This window comes from Trypanosoma melophagium, assembly GCF_022059095.1.
Source record: "Trypanosoma melophagium isolate St. Kilda chromosome Unknown ctg30segment0, whole genome shotgun sequence".
Taxonomy (NCBI): domain Eukaryota; phylum Euglenozoa; class Kinetoplastea; order Trypanosomatida; family Trypanosomatidae; genus Trypanosoma; species Trypanosoma melophagium.
Genome location: NW_027125163.1, coordinates 438764 through 460323, shown reverse-complemented (window position 1 = coordinate 460323; position 21560 = coordinate 438764). Strand labels below are relative to the sequence as shown.

At 43.5% G+C, this 21560-nt stretch overlaps 11 protein-coding genes across 12 annotated transcripts; 8 read left to right on the top strand and 3 right to left on the bottom strand.

Annotated features, from left to right (window-relative positions):
• Positions 1–11: 11 nt before the first annotated feature.
• On the bottom strand, positions 12–539 carry LSM04_004134 (uncharacterized protein; the record flags this gene model as incomplete). Its single annotated transcript, XM_067333786.1, has 1 exon — positions 12–539. The coding sequence occupies one exon, from the start codon at positions 537–539 to the stop codon at positions 12–14; it is 528 nt and encodes a 175-aa protein (XP_067189454.1).
• A 7437-nt stretch (positions 540–7976) lies between these two features.
• LSM04_004397 (uncharacterized protein) lies at positions 7977–8678 on the bottom strand (the record flags this gene model as incomplete). Its single annotated transcript, XM_067333785.1, has 2 exons — positions 7977–8245; positions 8444–8678. 2 exons carry the CDS (start codon positions 8676–8678, stop codon positions 7977–7979), a joined length of 504 nt encoding a protein of 167 aa, XP_067189460.1.
• A 641-nt stretch (positions 8679–9319) lies between these two features.
• Positions 9320–9900, top strand: LSM04_003737 (uncharacterized protein; the record flags this gene model as incomplete). 2 transcript variants are annotated; one of them, XM_067333782.1, is made up of 2 exons in its annotated part: positions 9320–9440; positions 9716–9900. In XM_067333782.1, the coding sequence occupies 2 exons, from the start codon at positions 9320–9322 to the stop codon at positions 9898–9900; spliced, it is 306 nt and encodes a 101-aa protein (XP_067189440.1). The 2 variants fall into 2 exon arrangements, with proteins under 2 accessions (XP_067189440.1, XP_067189441.1); XM_067333783.1 differs by lacking the exon at positions 9320–9440 and adding an exon at positions 9580–9652.
• Positions 9901–9952: 52 nt separating this feature from the next.
• On the bottom strand, positions 9953–11031 carry LSM04_003654 (uncharacterized protein; the record flags this gene model as incomplete). Its single annotated transcript, XM_067333781.1, has 2 exons — positions 9953–10318; positions 10696–11031. The coding sequence occupies 2 exons, from the start codon at positions 11029–11031 to the stop codon at positions 9953–9955; spliced, it is 702 nt and encodes a 233-aa protein (XP_067189437.1).
• Positions 11032–11489: 458 nt separating this feature from the next.
• LSM04_001014 (uncharacterized protein) lies at positions 11490–13052 on the top strand (the record flags this gene model as incomplete). The annotated part of the gene is made up of 1 exon (XM_067333780.1): positions 11490–13052. The coding sequence occupies one exon, from the start codon at positions 11490–11492 to the stop codon at positions 13050–13052; it is 1563 nt and encodes a 520-aa protein (XP_067189390.1).
• A 161-nt stretch (positions 13053–13213) lies between these two features.
• On the top strand, positions 13214–13771 carry LSM04_008499 (uncharacterized protein; the record flags this gene model as incomplete). Its single annotated transcript, XM_067333779.1, has 1 exon — positions 13214–13771. One exon carries the CDS (start codon positions 13214–13216, stop codon positions 13769–13771), a length of 558 nt encoding a protein of 185 aa, XP_067189533.1.
• A 299-nt stretch (positions 13772–14070) lies between these two features.
• On the top strand, positions 14071–15255 carry LSM04_001752 (GTP binding domain; the record flags this gene model as incomplete). The annotated part of the gene is made up of 1 exon (XM_067333778.1): positions 14071–15255. One exon carries the CDS (start codon positions 14071–14073, stop codon positions 15253–15255), a length of 1185 nt encoding a protein of 394 aa, XP_067189400.1.
• Positions 15256–15560: 305 nt separating this feature from the next.
• LSM04_004957 (PPM-type phosphatase domain) lies at positions 15561–16517 on the top strand (the record flags this gene model as incomplete). Its single annotated transcript, XM_067333777.1, has 1 exon — positions 15561–16517. The coding sequence occupies one exon, from the start codon at positions 15561–15563 to the stop codon at positions 16515–16517; it is 957 nt and encodes a 318-aa protein (XP_067189472.1).
• Positions 16518–16912: 395 nt separating this feature from the next.
• Positions 16913–17632, top strand: LSM04_004350 (uncharacterized protein; the record flags this gene model as incomplete). Its single annotated transcript, XM_067333776.1, has 1 exon — positions 16913–17632. One exon carries the CDS (start codon positions 16913–16915, stop codon positions 17630–17632), a length of 720 nt encoding a protein of 239 aa, XP_067189459.1.
• A 445-nt stretch (positions 17633–18077) lies between these two features.
• On the top strand, positions 18078–18602 carry LSM04_006339 (MORN motif; the record flags this gene model as incomplete). Its single annotated transcript, XM_067333775.1, has 1 exon — positions 18078–18602. One exon carries the CDS (start codon positions 18078–18080, stop codon positions 18600–18602), a length of 525 nt encoding a protein of 174 aa, XP_067189502.1.
• Positions 18603–18980: 378 nt separating this feature from the next.
• On the top strand, positions 18981–21143 carry LSM04_005601 (NGN domain; the record flags this gene model as incomplete). The annotated part of the gene is made up of 1 exon (XM_067333774.1): positions 18981–21143. The coding sequence occupies one exon, from the start codon at positions 18981–18983 to the stop codon at positions 21141–21143; it is 2163 nt and encodes a 720-aa protein (XP_067189486.1).
• Between the last annotated feature and the right edge of the window lie 417 nt (positions 21144–21560).

Genomic DNA, 21560 nt, shown 5'->3' with positions numbered 1-21560 from the left:
TTTTTTTTAAGTTATGCCTGCGCGATTTTGATGCGCGGCAGCATCCTCAGCAGCGCCCGCCGACGATCAGGGGAACCACGCGCCCTGCACGAAACAAAGGGGCAATAATTATTTTCTTCTTTTTCACCCGTGCCTTTTCTTAAACCCCAGGGAAGAACCACACCAACTTCCGAAGGAAAACCGCCAGCGCACCGCTGCGCCGCGGCTGGTGGCGGCTTTCGCGTTTCCCAATTGCTGTCCGCATCTGCTTTTTGCCCCAAAAACGTCTGCGGCCCGAGGGCCAACAGCACAAAAGGCGACACGGCCGGCAACACCTGGTCCCGCCGGAAATGGGGCCAACCGAGCCCTAACACGGCCCCCAGCGGCCGGGCGCCAAAACAGGTTAGCAGCCTCCAAAGGTGCATGTCCCAAACGTTCTTTAAGGTTTGCTTTTTTGGAGCGGGGCCCAGAATTTTTCCCGAACGCCTGCGGTTTCTCCGAATTGCTCCGGCACCTCGCGCTAAGAGCGCGTCGGGGTTTAAAACTATCATCGCGGCCATTTTTTTTTTAGAAATGATAATGGTTTGCCGCTCTCTTTTGTCTGGGCCCGCCGCGGCAAGGCGCGCTGTAGCCAAAAAGACCCTCCCCCAACAGATCGCTACCGGCGCTGCCCCTCCGCTTAATCGCGAGCGCATCTTTTAGCCAGAAGTTGCGGCCAGCGAATGGCCATTCGGAGGGCAGCGCTGTGGGATTTTAAAAACGGGTTTTGGGCGCTTTCCTGCGGCACGCCGGGGGTTGCGGCGCGGCCTCGCGCAACGGAAAAAGGCAGCCCGGCCACCCATCCGGGTAGGAAAAGGCGGCGCGAAAAAGACAAGAGAAGACAGAATCTTCCCAACGCCGCTTAGTTTTATTTCCCCCATTTGGATCGGTAAGTGGAAAATGCGAACTCGGAATTATTACGATATGGCAACGTCCGAAGTGGCCGGGCTTTCTGGGCCTTTGCCTGCTACCAAACGGAATTTGATTCGCCCTTTTTTATTGGCTCAAGAAAAATAAACTGGGCAAAACGAAGAACAGAAATTAATAAAAAAACCTCGAACGGTGAGAAAGGTATGCCGTGTGTTGTTGCCCTTCGCCTTCTCTTTTCGCCCAGTGTTTTTGGGGGCAATCCCAAGAAAAACGTCCGTTAAATTTACGGGCGGCTTCTTCCTTTCCTCTGGGCCCGCCAACCGCCGCAAAGAAGGCGGCGCACCCACTGGCATACCACCCCCTCGCCCCACCCCTTTGGGCCGCAAGCGCCTGGAAACTGTCGAGAAGCGTGCGGTCCCTCTGCGACGACCTCGAAATCCGCCGCTGGCAAAAGGCGGTGGCGCAGGCCGTTTGGAGAAGCAAAAGAAGGCGGACGAACCCCCAAAAGAAAAAAAAATACAACCCCCCACCAACAACGCCAACGAGGAACCGCAGCGCGCAGGGCCTTTCCGCCACCGGGGGGCAAAAGAAAAAATGAAAGCGAAAACGTTTCTGCAATTGTGCTTGTGCTCGTGTTTCCGGGTTGCCTGGCCAAAAAAAATCCAATAAAGGCTCCCTCGCTTGCCCACCCCCTGGGGATTCCACGGGGGCGGGAAACAATGCCGAACGAACCTGGCTGCGCTTTTGGGGGTCGCCCTTAGAAAACGCAGCAAAATCGAGACGCGAACGGTTTTATCGCCACAACACGGGCTCCGGGCCCCTCCTTTTCAAAGGTGTCGGCGGCAGTGCTTTTTAAGAATGGGGAAAGGTAACGGGTTTGCCCCGCGGGCTGCGTCCCTTCGCTGGTTTGGGTGGGGCGGGGATCGGGCGGCCAAACGGCTTCAGTAGCCCCATCCTTCCCCTATTCAAGAGTCTTTGCAATTGTTTTTCCCGCAATGCCATAAAACCTGGACTCTGAAAAACACTTTCCAAACAAAGGCGCTGCCATTCTCACCCTCTGGCGTGGGGATTGTCTGAATTGAAAAAGCTGCCCGCGATGTTTTTCCATCTGTTCAAATTTACGGCGCCTCGGAGGACCCCTTTGCAGAAATAAAATGTATCCAATACGAGCTCTGTTGGCTGCGGAATCTTTCCGATGGCGCGCAACCCTTGGAAGCAAGGAAAGAAAAGAAAAAAAATGTTTATTTAATTTTGCAAAAACTTTTTTTTTGCGGTGATTGGTTGTGGTTTGCCTGATTCTTTGTCCAGAAAGAGTTTCTGTAACAATTGAATGGGTTTGTGGGGCACGCACGCCGCAGAAATTTTGCGTCAAAGGAGAAAAAAGCTTCCTTTTTGTTTTTGCAGGGCCGTTTTTCTGTAATCGCTGCTCGTTGGTAGGCGGTAAAATCGCCGCGGACACCGCAGCGCTGATGGTCTGGGTGGTTATGACGTCGCTTTAACACGGCAAAGGTCTCGGGTTCGAGTCCCGATCGGCGTACGTTTTCTTTTCCGCGCTAGCAGAGGAAGCGTTCGGAAACAAAGCAGCGCGAAACCTCAGTAAGCATTAAGATGTCACCTTTTTTTTCTTAGTGGGAAATGGGTTGGGAAAACAATGGTCTAGTGTTGGGCTTGGTAAAACTGATAGTGCTCTTGGCAGCTTGCGAAAGGAACGGCCAAGTCTTGTGTTTCTGAAAGTTTGCGAAAAGAATGATCGAGCCTTACGCCATCAGCCAATAAAATATTGTATGGGTTTTAGTGGTAAATAAATTACTTCTTTTTATCTTTACTGTCTTCCTAACCGTAAATTTCTGGAAGTAAGTTTACAAGCAAGTAAAAATCCTAAGTACTACCCGTTCGTATTATTCAACAACGGAATGGATGACCAGCAGGCAAGCCATTCACAGATTTTGTGCGCAATAACGCCTCAAAGGCATTTTCATTTGAATTTCGTCCACCAAACACCTCGCATTTAGGTTATCATGTTGATGGTATTCTAATGCTAGAAAACGATACACTTATAGTAAGAATGGACCAAAATAAATTCACGGATTGGGAGGCTTTACGTTCCTCCATTATAAACTTTACGATGCCACGGAATAAAGATTTCCCCCAAGCCTTCGAAGAGGCACGCGCAAGATTTTAGTGCACAATGGGCGGCGCTGGAAGAAAAGAATTGCTGTTATAACATCAATATCACTGCACCCGAGCGCAATTGCAGGATGAGACTTATCAGGCAGAGCAAAACGTAAGCTTTTAGATTCAGTAGTTGCAAAAACAAATGGCACAAATTTACCAGGACGTGAGGAATGTAAAAATGCAACTGGCAGAAGAGCAGGCGCAACTGGGACAACCACAGTCGAAGAGAAAATCAAATTGCAGAATTATTACGTCAAGTAGGGCAGGAGACCCCAATTACAATTGGAAAGGATGAATCACACGGCATCGATCCCCATGCCACCCAAAGACCTATAAATGAATTGCGCAAAGAATGGCAAAAGGGTAAAGGCACTGATGGGTCAAGAGGAACAACCAAAATTGGGATTCTGAGGAATATAGGAACTCAGGCTGCCAGCATGCACCGAAGCTCTCAGACCAGAAGAGCGCATCAGAACATTTGAAGGAATGATGGATTATTTATTACAGACTTCAGCAATTCAATTGCTGGCGGCATACTGGGAAATTTTTCCTATGCCAGCAAATCCTGGGCCAGCCTATAATGATGCATGGAATAATTTTGTGCAATGGGCCAACACCATTCGTAATGAAGGAATGTCGAATCAACAGGCGCGCTTCGGAAGCTAGTTATACACCCAACTCAGGGTTGTTTAGACATCAAAGGATTTTCCGGGAGCGAAGATGCATGATATCAAGGAGGCCATTGCTTAGCTCTTAAAAAGAGAGAATCCATTCATACAAGCAGCCATGAAGTTTCGTAAGAAACAGTCGGCACCATCACTCAGCAAGGCACACTGTTTCAGATGCGGTCCCATCGGGCATTACAGCTCTACGTGCCGGGTGCAATTGCAACGAGAGGCTTTTAAACCAAGAAACGATATTCGGCCACGGAAACAGTGCATGCCGGGGCCAAGGATGATGGGATATCAACGAAAGTTAGATATTCAGGATAGGATTCGCCAACAAAACACCGTGGTTTTCTTCCAATCACACATCCGAAAGCTGACAGAAGGTATCACAACAGGAAATATACAGAAACACAACACACAACTACACCAACGGCAAAGATTCTTTCCATCATCAACACTTCCCCAAGGGACGAAATCTATAAACGACATTACGATAACACCCGCACCTTCCCACGATCCGTACACCGTGGCGTTGGCATCAGAGGCCAACCGGATCGCCAAACACATTTAGACGCGTAAAACGTGGGAGCAAAGGGGTTCCATAGTGCGGAACTTCATTAATTTTACAGTAAAATACAATTTAGACGTGACGGAAAAAAACATTCCACTATTTATCGCAAGCTTGCAATTGGCAAATAGCAGCGCGATTCAATACACGCGCACTCTGATCACCATGTTGGAATCAGGGAGAACGCCAACCCAAATGTTTCCGGCAGGCTTATAAAAAACAGCAGCAGCAGATCCCATAAAGCAAGCACGCCCAATGTTCGGATGGGAATTGGATATGGTAAGCGATACTCTTAAAAGGGAAAGGGATCGAGTGGCTTTACGACTGGCATGGTTGACAGCCAGCCGATTGGGAGAAATAGCAAGGCTCCAGAAGCCAAATTTCGTACCTTAAGCTCAAGATCCTGAGGCTATAATATTGGATTGGGGAGCCTTACCAAAAACGTTCAAGATCGGGCCAAACAGAGCAGCGAGGCACGTAGCAATTGGAGAAGGTGCGGGCGCACGACGGATCAAAACAGTCATGAAAGGAATGAATGGAGATGAAAAGTTAACGACACTAACTACGCAAGGTGTGGGGAATACCCTTCGACCGTATGGAACGGCAGCTCGCTCCATAAAGAGAGGGGCGCTAGCACACGCCGCGGAAGCAGTGGTCAAACAAGTTCTCGATCCACAACTACTAAATCAGCTGAAGAAACATTCACATCCCATGGAACTCCCACGAAGCACGGTGAGGTATTTATGCCATTGGGCCGCAACAATAAACAAGTCCGCAAACTTCACATTATTGATGTGGGAAATTTGGAAAAATGAGCAACAACCAGCTGGACATTACCAATGCAAGCAAAACGAGGAATTGGCACGAATTTTAAAGGGCAGAGCATGCTTCAGCGCTCCAATGGAACCCAGACGGCTGCCCAAGAAGAAGAGGAATGATTACAGTTGCAACAAATCGACGTGGAAACACTCTCCAGCAAATAGGTTGGTGAGCGAATGAACGGTAGAACCGGGAGGCGTTGGGATATAGTGTGGAACCCTAAGCAAAAAAACAGAAACATATTTGAATGAACGTGAATCCAGTTTACGGATTAACAACGCTGAAGCAAAGCACATGAAGGAAGCAGGAATTATTTGCACAGCTTCACCGCATCCAACTAAAGGATGGGTAGTTCCTTTTGCGGTGGTGGAGGAAAAACCCTCCGGACAGAGAAGGGGATTTATTGCCTGACCAAATGGGAAGAATGACAAGGATGATTATGAGGCTGATGTGCCTTTGGGACACATTTCCCGATACCTGGATGTGGTTTGCGGTGAAACTGCAGCATTATTTGATTTAAAGGCATCATTTTTCCAGGTGGCCTTACCAGTAAACACGCGCGCAAGTTTCCGTTGCCACACGGAATCCGGTGAATTCGTTGAGTTCACTCGCCCGCCCACGGGCTGTGAATGTGATCCTGGGATTTTAAATGCCATTACAAGAGTTTTGGCCGGCGATCCGGAATTGGCATTTCCACAGTGCGCGGTACCCAAAGGGTTAAAAATACACGTTTGGATTGATAACAACAGAATAAGTGGTCCACACGGAAAGGTACAATCTTGGGGACGCCAAATCATACATAACATGCAAAGTTGTGGAGTCACTATTGGGGAGCAGAATCTTCAAACGAAGGAATGCGATTCCATCGGGGCGCGCTTCAACCATACGAACCGCACAGTCTCCCCAAGCAAAAAGGCAACAAGAAGGTTGAAAGAGGCGCCGTCACTGGAAACGACGACGGTTGAAGAATTGGAGAGTGAAGTTTCACGCATGATGCACCCCGCGGGGCGTGGTAAGGGGTGAATCCCTTTGCCCTTATTATTTCTTCTTAAAAATAGTGCGTCAACGTTTATCATGTTAAAACCGAGGTTATTACAGCCCCAAGATCAGGCAAATTTACCGCCAAACGCAAAAGACATGGGGGAAAATTGCCCCAAAACATTATTAAAGAACGATTCGGTTCACCCACCACAGCTGTTGCCCTCTACAGCAACGCTAGCGGCAGACGCATCCATGTACGGATGGGGTGCGTTATTATTCAAAGGTGATGGGGGTGGTTTTGGCGGCAGGTGGTGCCTGGGAGCGCTCGCCTCGCATGATCTCCCAAGCAGAAGCGCTTGCCGTTCATCTAGCGCTACGCGGTTTTAAGATGCATTTGGCAGGAACATTGGATATTCGCGTTGGTAATACAACGGCAAATGAACATTATGCAAAAAAGAAACACACATTCAGAGGCGTTAGTGGCAGAAGTTGGCGCCATAGAAGAAGTTTACGCCCACACGGCATAAGTGCTACTTGGAGTTACCTGGGCTCAGATCAAAATCCAGCGGATGGAATATCTAGAGGTGAAGAACATCAAAAAATTAGACGTAGCGAAGGGGTAAAACTTGCGATGGGGAGAGCGGGGAGCGGGTTTTAAAGGGCTTCTCAGCGCTTCCATTTCGTCAGTTCTGCCATTCATTAGTAAACAATTATAGGGGAAAAATATTTAATGCAATTATGTTCTCAGGGGTGAAAAACTTGGTTCTTAAAGAAAATTATAAGGTTACTCTTGGTTCCTTCTACTCTATTTCTTGTATTAAGGGGGAAAACAAGGTTTAGATTATTCTTGTGATTATCGAGGGAATCCTCTGAGTTAATCTGGAGCGCCGTCATTGGCAATAGGGCTTTGGGAAAGGTTGAGTTGGCAGGGCTAAATTAATAAATAAACCGAACGAAAATGGATCACCAAGGGGTAAAATGAAAAGTCAAGAAGTCACAACACAATAAATCTGCAAACGAAATAGGAACCCTTTGGTCGCAATGTGGCAGGGCCGCCTGGCAGCTTGGCCTTTCATTTCTGCAATGGGTCTGGTAATTTCTGCAGGCGGAACCGTTCTTTTAGATGGGGAAAATGTGCTGCCACAGGAAAAAAATCATACTTTCTTTAAGTCATTATGTTGCGCCCTCTGTTTTTCTTTTTTCAACTTCCTCTGGGGGTTCGATTTCGGAGGGTGGAAGCGTTTTTCTACACTGTTTGCATTGGATGATCTGAACAGCGTCCTCCTCCAATTTTCCACTTTACGCACGGTGTCGAATGGGTCAAATCTTTTGCACCCCATAAACCAAAATGCGGAGCACACAAAGCCAGCAGCGGATGACGTTTAGAGGTTGTTGCAATGCAGAAATATGTGATTCCCTGGTTTCCCAAATCCTTCGGGCCGGCGGGGTCTGGGGAAATGTTGCGTTAGGGGAACAAGGGGCGACCCATTTCCAATATACCAAACATTGTTTCTTTTTTTTGTTCTTCAATGTTAAAGAGGGTCGTTGTTTGATGCCATGGCGCTTTTAGGTAGAATGTTAAGGTTGTCCCGTTTTTTCTCTAGGTTCCATATTTTAATCTTTGCTTGTCGCCCGCCGTGGTGCCGCTCTTCCTTTTTTTCTCCTCCATATCGTTTTGTTTCTTTTTCTTCTTTCCGTTTTGTGGTTCCGCCGGCGCTGTTATAATTCCATTTGCGGCGCCGGGGCAAGAGCGCTACCCATTTGCCACCGGTATGTGGGGCAATGGGGCCGCGTATTAGGCCAAAGGGTTCCCCCGGCCGTGGCGGCGCAAGAAATGACGGGTCGTTAATGTTTTCTGTTGATTGCCGTGGTTGTTTTCAAGAGGCTTTTGGGGCATGGTCGACCTTAAGGAGTCCAGCGAGCGGGCTGACCCCACTTGCTGTGTTTCCGAGGCGCGGCGCAAAAGCGCAGCGAAATGGGATATTTCTATTAAACGCTGCGTGCTGAGGTTCTTCTGAGTTTTCATTTTCCTTCAGTGCTCGCTTGATGCGTCTCCGATTTAAGATCGCTGTGCCTGAGGATGTTGTTTTTGCCATTGGCGCGATGCCTGCAATACTTGTTTGCGTGGGTTTCGTTAAATGGAATCCTTATTTACGCATTGCATCGCATACTTTATCCTTCTAGGCGCCGAAGTGTCCGAATACAAATGGCACACGCCTGAGCCCTTATCACCGTTGTGGGCTCGGAAAAAGAGGGCAGAGTTTATGAAACACAAGGCCCTTTTCGCAATGGTTCCATTTGTGGCTCCGCAAGGAAAAAATAAAGAAAGCCCGCGAAGGCCGACGCCCCGCAAGCCCATGCCCCGCCGGGCGAATTTCACTTGGCCAATCTTTTTCTTTTTTTGAAACGATACTCAGTGGTATGGGATCTTCTTTTGGGCCGCATGCCAGGGGTGCCGGGCCTGCTTTGATACGCTTTATAAGTTCCCCATTTGGGCGCTGCAGTGCGCCTTCGCCGGGTTGGGGATAAAGTTCAACTTGGCCGTCTCTCCATGAACCATGGGGGTTCTGGATGGGCATAGGGTTGCCTTGGGGGCAGAATTAAAGTCAGATCCACCGATTGCATGCCACCAAAATTTTATTATCAGGGCAGTTCGCCTTTGCACCTTCGAGTGTCGTATGGAAGAGGGTCTTGCTTCCCACGTGCGGTCTGGTTGTTTTACAGGCTGGGCGGCGTTCCTTTATCATGGGTTGAGGCTGTGATTTCGTTATCTTGCCATATGGCTTTATACATGGCCGATCTGGAGTGTATATTATTTTAGAAGTTTCGTCTGTGGCATTCTTTCCTGTTTTGGATTTTGGTAGCTTATATTTAGGGCTGCGCTGCAGCAGTTTGGCATCTAACGGTTGCGGATTCGTCTCAAACAATGGAACTTTTCGTGCAACTCAACTTTGGAATGTGGGGAATAATTTTTTTACAAGCCTTTTATTTCCCAGCACCCGATGCGTTGAGCCGGAAGCAGGGTGGGGATTCCCATCCCAGAACCTTGCTCAAATGACATTCGTTGCATTCGCTTGGGCATGTCTAAGTGTAACCCCCACATGGTGTTTTTCTTGTTTTCCTCATCTTCAAGGCCGTGTTGCCATTATTTTTAGAAATCGCTGGCTCATCGAATCGCGTAGGTTTGCCCAATCTGCGGGAATTCCTAAATATTTTCAGAATGTTACTCCAAATAGTGTTTGCGGCCGCCCCACGTTCGACAAGACGGTATGCAAAGAAGTTGGGGTCTCTGGCCCCAAATTTGGAAGAAAGCGCAAATCATTTTAGAAGTGCCATTGTCCGTGGGGTGTTTTTTTGCCAGTTTGTCCGTGTGTCGGTGCTTCCTTTCGTTCTTTTGTAGGCGGCCCGGCCGGGCTGCTTTGTGATGGGCGCTGGGTCATCTTGAAAAAATTTCCGGCCCTAAGCAGCGGTAATTTGGCAATGCTCCCGCTGAGGGAACCTGTTGCTATAACGAACGTTGGATTGTCCAGGCTGCTTCTCCGCGGCGCTTCCGGTGTGAAGGGTTTGTGGGTTGATTTGTTTCCGCGAATGGGCGGTGCGCCGCGTCACTGCTGAGGGGTGTTGGTTCCCAAGGTGCGTCGCGCAATGGTGTTGGAAGGTGGCGCCTTTCAAAAATTTTCTAGCGTTTTCTTGCTGCAGGCAAGGGCTGCGCCTATTCCGAAAAACGCTGAAGATGCACGATCTTCTTTGCCCTGTTGGAAGGGCGAAATGCGAAGACGCAACGGGCGCCAAAGATGTTAAGCCCTTGGCGGAACGTAATTGGTATGGGGTTTCTGGGGGCCGAACCGAGCCCTTATTTAGGCAGTCTGCGCTCCCTCGTTTCGCTTTGCAAACGCAGTTCTCGAACACTAAGCCCCTGTAGGGGGTCAGGGTCTGTCGCCTTTGGGCCTCCGTTTGAACAAGGCGTAGGGGCCCCCCCCTCAAGGATTCCGCCGGTGCCCCTATCGAGTGGCTTTTTCTGAACGGCGGAGGGTTGGGCAGCACACTCCTCTATATGTCTTGTTTGTCCCCGTTTTTCTTTTGAAGGTTTCGTCCTGCTGGAGGCGGGTTTCGTCATTCCCCAGCCCGGGCAAGGTTGGGGAGGCCCAAAAAGCTGGCCCCGGCGGGCAGGCGCCAAAAGACCAAAAAAAGAAAACGTTGCGGGGTGGAAGGGGAGGGGCTCGGCCCTCCGGGTTCTCGGGGGTCCGCCCGCCGTTTTTTCATTTTTTCATTTTTTCGTTTTTTTTTTCTTCCAGACCGGTGGTTTTGAGTGTGGCGGTTCAATGCCCCTCTCGTCTTCGGAAGGTTGTCGCGGAAAAATTGGGACTTTGGACCTATCATAAATCTCTGGCGCTTTCGCAATTCCCCTGAACGGGAGGTTGGCGGGGTGTCAACTTTCTATAGGCGCCAAACTTCTCGTGATCAACCCTGGTGTTTTTGCCGCGGGTTCTTTCGCTTGGCAAAAAATTCTTGTAATTCTTTCCTCCCCGGTTTTTGGTCCCACAAGGGTTCTTTATCCCACGAAAAAAAAAAGGGTGCCAAGGTTCCATAGCACACGAGATGCGGCCTACTGCGTTGGCAGGGGTTCCTGTAACGCAGAGCCTTTCGTCCGAAACCCCCAAAATGGGATAGGGAAATGCCAATTGCAGCGTTATGCAAGCATATATCATGCCGCCAAAAATCAGAGCCGTATCGAGTATCAGATGCTGGAAATTTTGAGGGCTGATCCTTATGACATTCAGTAAAAGAGAAATTTAACTTTTCATAGTGCCTCGCAGAGCTTGTTGCGACCATCTTAAAATTTTTTTGTTTTTGCAACTTGCGTGGGCGTAACGTGCGTTGAATTTGGTGGCGGTTAGGGATTAAAAATAGGACTTCTGGATCCAGTTTCATGTGGTACTTTATTAAATAAAATATCTTAAGAGTAAGAAACGGTTCTACTTTGTTTTAGTTTAATTGAATTTAAACTACTTTTTTCAAGGCGTTAGTGAATTCTAATTTTTGTTCTTATCTTCCAGTTGGCGTAATATACAATTTCTTTTTCATTTAAGATTCTTTTCAATATCCAATTTTTCCCCCTTTCTATTGTTTTTTTTTACTAATTTTTCAGTAATGATTTAAACATTTTTTTTTAAATAGTTGAATTATATTGCTTTTCTTTCTCATCTGTATTTTATTGCCCCTTACGTGTCTCCATGTTCACGGAGGTGGGAGGATGTCAATTTTCATTTTTTTTTTCTGCTTTCGTCTTCTGGGGAAGAGTTTTTACACACGCCTTTCCTTTGTGGTTAGAGGTCTTGGCTTGCTGCATTTCTTTTTTCATGATAAGGAAATGATTATTTTAAGGAATCATGGATAGCAGTAAATTACTATCTTTAGTGGAAAAGTGTTACAGGAGTATGTGCATCCGAGGGAGAGCTTTGTTTTTAGATGAATCGGGCAACCTTTGCGTTTCCTCTTCTGAGATTCTTTCTGCTATCAGAGATTCAACAATGGAAACTACTAGAGAGACAATACAAGGTTCATCTGTATCTACTTCCCATATTTTATTATGCAATCCAGTTAAACTTTCTCGCATCAATGAATCATCTAATTTCCTGGTGGTTCTTTTGTCATGTAGACTTTTTTCTACCTTAAGACATCTCTGTAATGAATTGAAACCTTCGTTAATTACTCGCCGAAATGTGGTACACGCACTTTCCCATGTGAAACAATGGATAGATGAAGCTGTTCTCTTTTCAAACTTTTCCCTTTTAAGAGAATTGGCACACGAAGTGAGTATTTTACAGCTTGTAGAGTCTATTTTGAATGTTAATAACTTACTTGTAAAGAGATGTTGTTCAATCCTTTCCAGGTATTTGGTAACGGCCACGCTTCAGCAGAAAAAATTATTTTTTCTACCTATTGACGCATATAGTGAAAATATTGACTATTGCTTTGGAATATACAAAAGGCATTTAAATGAGCCCTTGATTGTTGATAATGCTGTCTTGATTTGCATATCATTGGGCATTGAGGCACAACTACTATTGCTTAATTCTAATAACTATGGAGGTAATTTGTTACTTTTTTCATGCTCTCTGAATATAAGAGGCAGAGAATTGAAAACATTTTTGAGTTTATTACAAACTCTTCATATTGTTTTTGTAGGATCTCAAAGAATACTAGATACTAGAGTTAAAGAAGCTCTCTTTGACTTGGGTATAGTACCTTTAGAGCGCCTTTCATTGCATTACACTCATATGGTGGAATTGATGACAGGTGCTACTCCATTTCATAGTTTCTTTGAGTTTGTTTTATCCATGAATTCTGGAGATAAAGGAACTCAGAATACTAAAGTTCATCTTGGGTTTGTTCAAAAGATTTCTGTTTTGGATGATGAACGCATTTGGTTATATGGGAAAAAAGATGTAGCTACTGTGTTGATACCTGTTTGCGATCCGGTTGCACACAGTTCGGTTGTGAAAATATGCGAAAAAGCGGTACATGTAGCTCGTGATGCCCTGGGTGGTGTCATTGAAGAGAAGTTAGAACTTCTGGGTCTTTGTGAGATATTTTTTGCCCATTATTTGCATCATCGATATATGCAACATCAAGGTAAAAATGAGTTTTTACAAGCCATTGTTCATATATTGCGATTTACATTACTTTCCAATGGCTACCTTTCCAAATTGAAACTTTGTGAAAATTTACATGACAGCTTTTTGAAACTCACTTCGGAATTAGGAAAAAGTTTTACTTTAAATAGTACAAGTAGCGATAATAAGCCAAAGAAGGGAGATATTATGAATGCTATTCCTCCATTTGATGAGATGAGTTGTGAATATGGTGTCCCGTTTAGACAATGTGCTACAGCTCTTGAAAATGCTATTGGTAGCGTGTCCTTGCTTTTTCGAATAAAGGAATGGAAATAAAAAAAGGTACCTGATGGCTTTTTAGAAGTTTTTATATTTCTTACATTTATTCTCATTATTGAAGATGCCCTGTTTCAGTGATCGTTTGCTAAATTGAAAGTGGAACGAAAAAAAAAGCGTATTGATTTTTGTTCTTGGCTTTTCTTTAAAGGATAAGGAGTATGAGTCGACAATCTAGGAATGACTGGGGTGAAATGGTCCTCCCCGGTGTATACATGCTCCATCGCAAAACAGCTCTGGAAAAGAAATTAGTTGGCCCTAATGCAGGTAATGTCCAAATTGAGGTTATTCTTCATGAGATAGAAGTCATGCAAAACCACATTAATAAATTAAAGCAGTCTAATGATGAGATCCGAGAGTATATTAAGAAGAAAGAGTCCTTGCGAATTTCTGAAAAGATCCCTTCTCCAACTGGCGATGATCGTGAGGTTTGTGACTCAACAGATAATATCACCGTTTTCATGGATGCATTATTAGAAAATGAAATAGTTATTTCCTCAAAGGAGAGAGAACTAGAGGAACTTAAACGTCTGATACATCCCAATCGCTGCGCTTGTCGTTACCACTCAGATGAGGTGAAAAGAGTGGAATGTTCAGCTACTGATGTTGTCAGAGATGTTAATACTCATGAAGAAGAAGAAGAAGAAAAAGAGGAAAAAGATGAAGAGGAAGAAGAAGTCGGAGTGGAAATGGTGTCAAATGCTTTATTTTTTCTTTGAATTTCTTCAACTAGGGAGTATGTAACATTGCGAACGTTTTATGGTTTATAGAAGTAGTAGGATGGATGTTCATTTTTTTCTGCACATGAACATTTCCTAGAGGTTAACGAGTTTCTGTTATTATTATTATTATTATTATTATTATTATTATTATTATTATTATTATTATTATTATTATTATTATTATTATTATTATTATTATTATTATTATTATTATTATTATTATTACTATTATTATTATTCTAATCCCTTTCTCTTTGAGTTAGTATTAAAAGAAATAAATTAAAGAAAGGAAAGCCATGCCCCCCAAGAAGAAAGATGAGAAGTCACAACAGACACGCACAGTTCTCCTGGGTAGACCAGGAAGCAACTTAAAGGTTGGCATTGTCGGACTTCCAAATGTTGGTAAGTCAACCTTTTTCAATGTTCTCTCTAAAAAGAGCGTTCCAGCAGAAAATCGACCCTTTTGTACGATTGATCCAAACACTGCTGATATAAACATTCCTGATGAACGGTTTGATAAATTGGTAAAGATCAATAAACCTGCTTCAATTGTTCCTGCTCAAGTTCATATTCGGGATATTGCTGGCTTGGTTCGTGGGGCTAGCAGTGGTGAGGGTCTTGGTAATGCCTTTTTATCTCACATTAATGAGTGTGACGGTATCATTCATATGATTCGCGTTTTTGAGGAAACAGAAATTACCCACGTGGAAGGTGATTTGGACCCTGTGCGTGATTTGGAAATTATTTTTTCAGAGCTGGTTATGAAGGACCTACAGGTTGTCAATGGGCTAATTGATAAGCTGACACCTATAGTAAATCGTGGCCTTGACAAGAGCAAAAAAGGTGATTTAGAGATTCTTGGGAAGGTAAAAGAGCATCTTGAAAATGGAGAACAAATTCGGTGTCTCCAATGGAACGGTAAAGAGATTGATTTTCTCAATACTTTACAACTTTTAACAGCGAAACCGGCTGTCTTCTTGGCCAATATGTCTGAGAAAGATTTTATTCGACAACGAAGCAAATGGCTTCCCAAATTGAAGGAATGGATTGACAAGCAGACTGGTGAGCCTCTTATTCCGATATCAGCGGAGTTGGAAGCAAATTTTCTAAACATGTCACCTGAAGAAGCGGAAGAGTTTTGCAATACCAATAAGACCAAATCACAAGTGCATAAGGTAATTACAACAGCATATCATGCTATTAATTTGATTCATTACTTTACTGCAGGTCCGGATGAAGTGAAATGCTGGACAATTCAACGTGGTACGAAAGCACCACAGGCAGCTGGTAAGATCCACACTGATATGGAGAAGGGATTTATCTGTGCAGAGGTGATCCATTGGGAAGATTATGATAAATTGGAAAGTGAGGCTGCATGCCGCGAGGCTGGTAAGCAACATCAAGAGGGACGTAATTATGAAGTTCAAGATGGTGATATCATCTTTTTCAAATTCAACGCTGCGAAGGGAGGTAAGAAATAAAAATAATTTATTAATAATACCAATAATAGAGAAGGAATAACTATTATTTCACTTTGACGAAAGACCAGAGTGTAAGGTAAGGTAAAGTTATTAAAAAATTTTTTATGTATACAGAATTAAATATAATTGATTAAAAGGTGTGTATGTTTCTTTATTTTACTGTTTATCTGTTTTCTTTTATTTTTTGCTTTTCTACCCTCTCCTTTCTTCATCTGGATATCCTAGAACTGGTTTTTTTTTCTCATCCTTCCCTTTCCTCCCTATTTTTGTGTTAATAATCCTTGGTGGGGAGGGAAATAGCATAAATGAGGGCTTTTACGCCACTTCGTGGCAATACACAGACATTATTGTACACTCCCGTTAGAGATAAGTATTCCATATTAATGGAAGACGATAAACTCCGGGTAGGTGCTAGCAGTATGCAGGGATGGAGAAGTACAATGGAGGATGCTCATACTATTCATCTTTCTTTACCAAGATTACCGTCTCATATGGCTCCTGAAGATGGAGCTTTGGCAGCAGTTTTCGATGGACATTGTGGAAGTAAAATGTCTCAAACTGCCGCTACACGCATCTTGGAGTGGATTACATCAATGGAATCCTTTAAAGAAGGAAATATAGTAAAAGCTATTCGTGACGGGTTTATTGCAGGTGATGCGGCAATGCTCAAAAGTTCACCACATGAACCAAGTGGATGTACAGGAAATTGCGTGATATTAGTTCAAAATCATCTTTACTGTGGTAATGTTGGTGATTCTCGTGCAGTATTGTGTAGAGATGGCATTGCTTTTGCATTAAGTGAAGATCACAAACCAAATTTACCGAAAGAAATGGAACGTATTATGAAGGCTGGAGGGTTTGTTCAAAATGGTCGTGTAAATGGGATATTGTCTTTAAGTCGTGCTTTTGGTGACTTTGCATTCAAATGTAGCGATTTACCTCCTGAAGAGCAAGCAGTAACTGTAAATCCCGATGTAGCTGATATCGAATTAACTCCACAAGATGAATTTGTAATTATTGCCTGTGATGGTGTCTGGGACAAGGTATCCAGTCAAAAAGCTGTTGATATTGTTCGAAGTGAAGTAGCAGAACATAGTGACCTCTCCTTAGCTTGTGAGCGGTTAATGGATACTTGCTTATCGAGGGTATCAACTGGGGCAGGAACTGACAATATGACTGTTATCATTCTTCAGTTTAAGAGTCTTTTTTTGAAAAAAGTAGAATGCAAATTTGGTGCCGACCCTATATCTACCCTAACCTAATGAAAAATTGATGTTTCTCATTTTTTTTTTTCTCTATGAATCAACTACCGAAATGTTCGAAAGCCGTGAAAAATGTATGGAGAAAAAAAAAATGATTCTATGGATTATTAGGATGTGAGGCTCTTTGGTTTTTTAGCGAACCTCTTCATCTTATATTTCCCCATGGAGGTGTGCAATATCTCTGTCGTGACAAGCCAAAGACTGCTATCTGTTTATGATAGTGGATGAAATTTTTCCTAAATTTGACAATTTTTTCTTTAATTCATAAAAACAAATTCTTTCATTTTTTAGGTTTATTTTTTACTCATTACTCATTATTGTTTACTGTTGTCTTTTTTTCTTTTTCTTGAAAGGGAACCGTTTCTATAGAAGAAGAATATCCTAGTTATTTGGGAATGCTTGGTGAAGAAGAATGGCGTGTCGTGGGAACGTACCGTTGGAGACCCCTTTATCAGGAGTATAAGAATTCAGGTGAGAGAGGTTTGTTTGAGGATACAACACCTCCTGATGATGTTCCCATTATCCTCTATGATGCAAAGGAAGAAAAGGGAGGTGTATTGGCTCCCAGATACGTGGCTGCTAAGGTTTCAATTCCACAAACATCTGATCGCAAAGTGAAAGTGTTTTCTGGTTCTGCAGAAGTCTCAAATAAGACACCTGTAATACCTCTAGATCCATCTCTTAACTGTCGTGCAACGGTATCCACTTCAGGTGCTTCTTCACATACCAAGAAGCGACCCCCGTTGGTGGTTGCCACTACTCTTCCTCAACCTTTACATACGGTATTTGTCTTACCCTTTGCTATTTTGTTGGCTGATATTGCGATAACAGCTGCTGGTGTGACTACTGCGCCAACGAGCCCAGCCCTAAGCGGCACTACCTGTCTGCTGGTAATTGCCCCTGATGTCGTGGTAATAGGTCTTATATTGAGGAGACGACGGGTTGCCACTTGTGTGGCAGTCCATGTAGCATTATGGCCTTGTGTGGTATTTCTCTTTATTTTTCCTTTTGTCTCTATGGTGTTTGTTCTGCATATGTTTTTTAGTCTTATTTTATTGGGTTTTCTCTTCCGTCTCCGCTTAAGTACACACACTACGTTTGTTAGATTTTACTAGGGACTACAAACCAACATTATGATGTAAAAAAAAAAAAAAAACACACACATCAATGACAAAGTTAGTAAGGCAAAAAAAAATATATATATACTTCAACACTGAAAATAACTGCTACAAAATCAAGTAAACGATGGTGCTTGTGTTTCTGAAGAAGGTTGTACGACAATGAAAGAAACCCATCAAAAAGAGAAGCTTGGGTGGAATACATTGTTTTTTTTTTATTTTGTTTTTGTTTTCGCACGTGTAGTGTCTTTCTGCCTTTATTATTAATTAATAAATTAATTAATTATTTATTTTTCTCTCCTTCTTGCTCTCTTAAAAAAAAAAAAAAACGTTTTGAAAATGATTCGAATGATTATTTTGTATATTAGCGTTCAAAACGGGATATACAGGTACTGAGGAATTATTTGTATACATATATTCACATTCACATAAAATCCCAGTGATGCAAAAGGAGAGCGATCGTGCGAGAAAGAAGAAAGATGAGTTTCGAGATGAAGAGGAGTTCGGTACCTTCCAATACGCTGATGGTAGTGTGTATGAAGGGAAGATATGTCATCGGGAAGCCCCTGTAGAGATTCCCCATGGAACACCAGTTCCTCCCTCCGCTCCTCCCTCACGTGGACAGCAGCAGTTGGAACCGCCTGTGTTAATTCCATTTCAGCACGGAAAAGGTGTGTTTAAAGATGCAGGTGGGGCAATTTACGATGGCGGATGGTCAGAAGGAAACATGTGCGGAGAGGGTGTGATTCAATTTCCAAGTGGGGCTGTATATACAGGAGGTATGTACATCAACAGCTTTTATGGAAGTGGTAAGTATACGTGGCCTGACGGTTCTTACTACGAAGGTCAGTGGGAAAATAACAAGATGCATGGTCTTGGTACCTACGTTGATGATGAAGGAAGACATTGGGTTGGTAAGTTCTATCAGGGTCGTGCAGTGGATCTATTAGCTGAGATTAGCTTGTAATAGTGTTCTTTTATTTTTTGGTGTGAAATGAATGAACCCATGAAACAAATGTTGACAATACAGGGAGCGGTTTATTTGACTCCCCGTATATTATTAAAAAGTTGAGGAAGAGGTGAAGAATACCCTTTGTGTTTGTCTTTGTGTCTTTGCAGAGTGGTAGATGAATGATTTACTTTACAAGGTTCAGTAAAAATTTCGTTGCACAATATGCAAATGTAAATGATGATGTTCTTATCCAACTGAAAAAGAAAAAAGAAAGAAAAAGTGACCAAAAAGAAAAGTAAGAAAAAAAAAAAAGAAAACCAGAAAGAATTAAAAAAAAACTCTTTAATTTACTATTTCTTTCGTATTTTTTCTCTTATTAGCTCTGTAGGCATGATGGAAGAACTCAATGTAAATGAGCTTGCCGACCTCCTCGGGGAAGATGAGCTGCTCGATGTAACAACAATGGCCGATACAACAGTTCCCAGCTTTCCTCCAACCGCAGAAACAAATGAGAATGCTTTTGGGGACGTGCAACAGAGTAAGAAAAAGAAAAAGAAGAAGCGCTCACGCAACACTTCAAAACACAAATACCGGTCTGACGATGAGGAAGAATATGATGATGATGATGATGATGGTCCCCGAAAACGCTCCAAGTATGTCATTGATGCAGCTGAGAGTGGAGACTCAGAATCTGAAGATGATGGATTTATTGTTGGGAGCGATGAAGATGATGGAAGTGAAGTGTATGATGGTGCATTGCTTCCAGATGAACCACGCAAGACGCACATCTTTCGTGAGGGTGAGGAGAACATGACAAGTGAGGAACTGGCTCGAGCTATTGAGGAAAGGCACCGTGGGAGCAAAAAGAATAAAGGAGGACGTACAGAGGCGCTTCTATCTGAGGGTCTTGCTAAGGGGAAATTGTCATCATTAAGATATGCGTCACATTTGCTTCCACAAGATACAGACCCAAAAGTGTTTGCTGTGAAATGTCGACCTCGCATGACACGTTTACTTGTGGCTCGAATTGTCAACAAGTGCTACGCATACCGAATTGGACGCAATTATGAACGTCGTAAAGTAGACTTGGGTATCATCTCAGTCTTCTGCCTGGATCATGTGAAGGAATATATCTACGTTGAGGCACATAGGAAGGTATTTGTTGAAAATGCATTAAGTGGATTAGATGGACTCTTTCGATATAACATCACTCTTGTAAATCCTTCTGAGTTAATGCAAATGATGGAGCAAAGACCTTCTTCTGAAAAGTTACATGTTGGTTCATTTGTTCGACTGCGTCAACGTCAATACCGTCTTGACCTTGCACGAGTGCTTGAAATTGATTCTAGCAGTCACCAAATAACTGTAAAGGTAGCACCTCGGGAAGATTTTATTGGAAAACCGTTTAATAAACCTGAGATGCGTTTACCACCTAGATTATTCGTCCCAAACTTGGCGATCCACGTACAAGATCTTGGAGATTCTTACCGTTGGGGTGATTTGACATTTGATAAAGATGGTTACCTTCTTAAGACTGTCTCCTCACGTATGGTTATTTGTGGTCCGCAGATGGAAAAACCTACAGTAGAGGAGTTAGCTATATTTTTCAACAGTGACAGAGACCGTGTACGTGAGGCTGCGGCAAAACTTTCTTTGGATACCCCTAAGGGTTCAGATTTGCGTATTGGTGATACAGTGCGGGTGGCATCGGGTCAGTTGCGTGAAACAGTGGGAACCATTGAGAATATCTTTTTAGACACTAACACCGTTGCTTTATCATGTCGAGTCCCTGGAAGAAAAGAACCAATAAAGATTCGTGTTGAACTCGCCTCTTGTGTGAAGTATTTTGTAGAGGGAACACATGTTATTGTCGATGGTGGTGAATACGCTGGTGAGAGTGGAACAGTGGTTAAGGCAACGGGTGATATTGTTTACATTTTTTCTGATCGCGCCACCGCCACTCGTGAACTTGCGGTGCGGGCCAGTGACTGCCATCAGAGTCAATTGGTTGGCTCCTTTGGTCATACTTCTGGTTCTTGGAAACTCTTTGATTTAGTAATGTTATCTGACTCCTCTTCTGTGGCCTGTATTGTGCGTCTTAACCGTAATGATATCTGCGTTTTAACAGACCGAAGTGAAACACGTTATTTATCCCCTATGCAAATTAAATCTGCAGTTACGGGATCACGCCATACAACAGATCGAATGAGTAATACGATAAACCGTGGATCAGAAGTAATTATTCAAAGTGGACCCAATACACCCTACCACCTTATAGGTCAAACAGGTCGTGTGGAGCAGCTTTTTGGTGCCACACTCTTTGTACGTGTACGTAGTGTTAAAGAAAATTCAGGATTGGTGGTTATTGCAGCGAATTCAGTTCAATTAATTGGAGGTCGTACCACGACGAAACAAATACAACCGCCCAAACAGCTTCCTGTGGCACAACGTCGTCCACATAATGCCACAAAAGCCGATTTGTCGGTATCTAACCCACGTATGGTATCAGAGGATTGGATAGGGAACTCTGAGTGGTATGAAATGGATACAAACTGAGTGAGATGAAGAGAGGAGATTAGGGAAAATGAGATGATGATGATGAAGTTGAAAGAAAAGAAAAGGAAGACAAAAAAAAAAAAAAACAAAGCTCGAAGCCGTCTACTCCCTCCCACACTTGAGAGGGAAGCGAAGAATACAAATGGATGAAAGAAGAGAAGGCAAAAACCGAAAAAAAAAAAGAAAAACAAAGAAACAAAAAAAATTGAAAAAAAGAGTGAGAGGGAAATAAGACAGAGAAAGAGAGGAGCTGATGATGTTACATCCCTTTTATTTACCTAATCCATTGGACAATCCATTCGAGTTTGATGGGATAGTCGCATGATTATTTCTTCACGTACTGATGAGTCTCCTGTTATATAGTGTTAACCATATGATCAAAACATTAAAAGAAGAACGTATGCACTTGTCAGTATT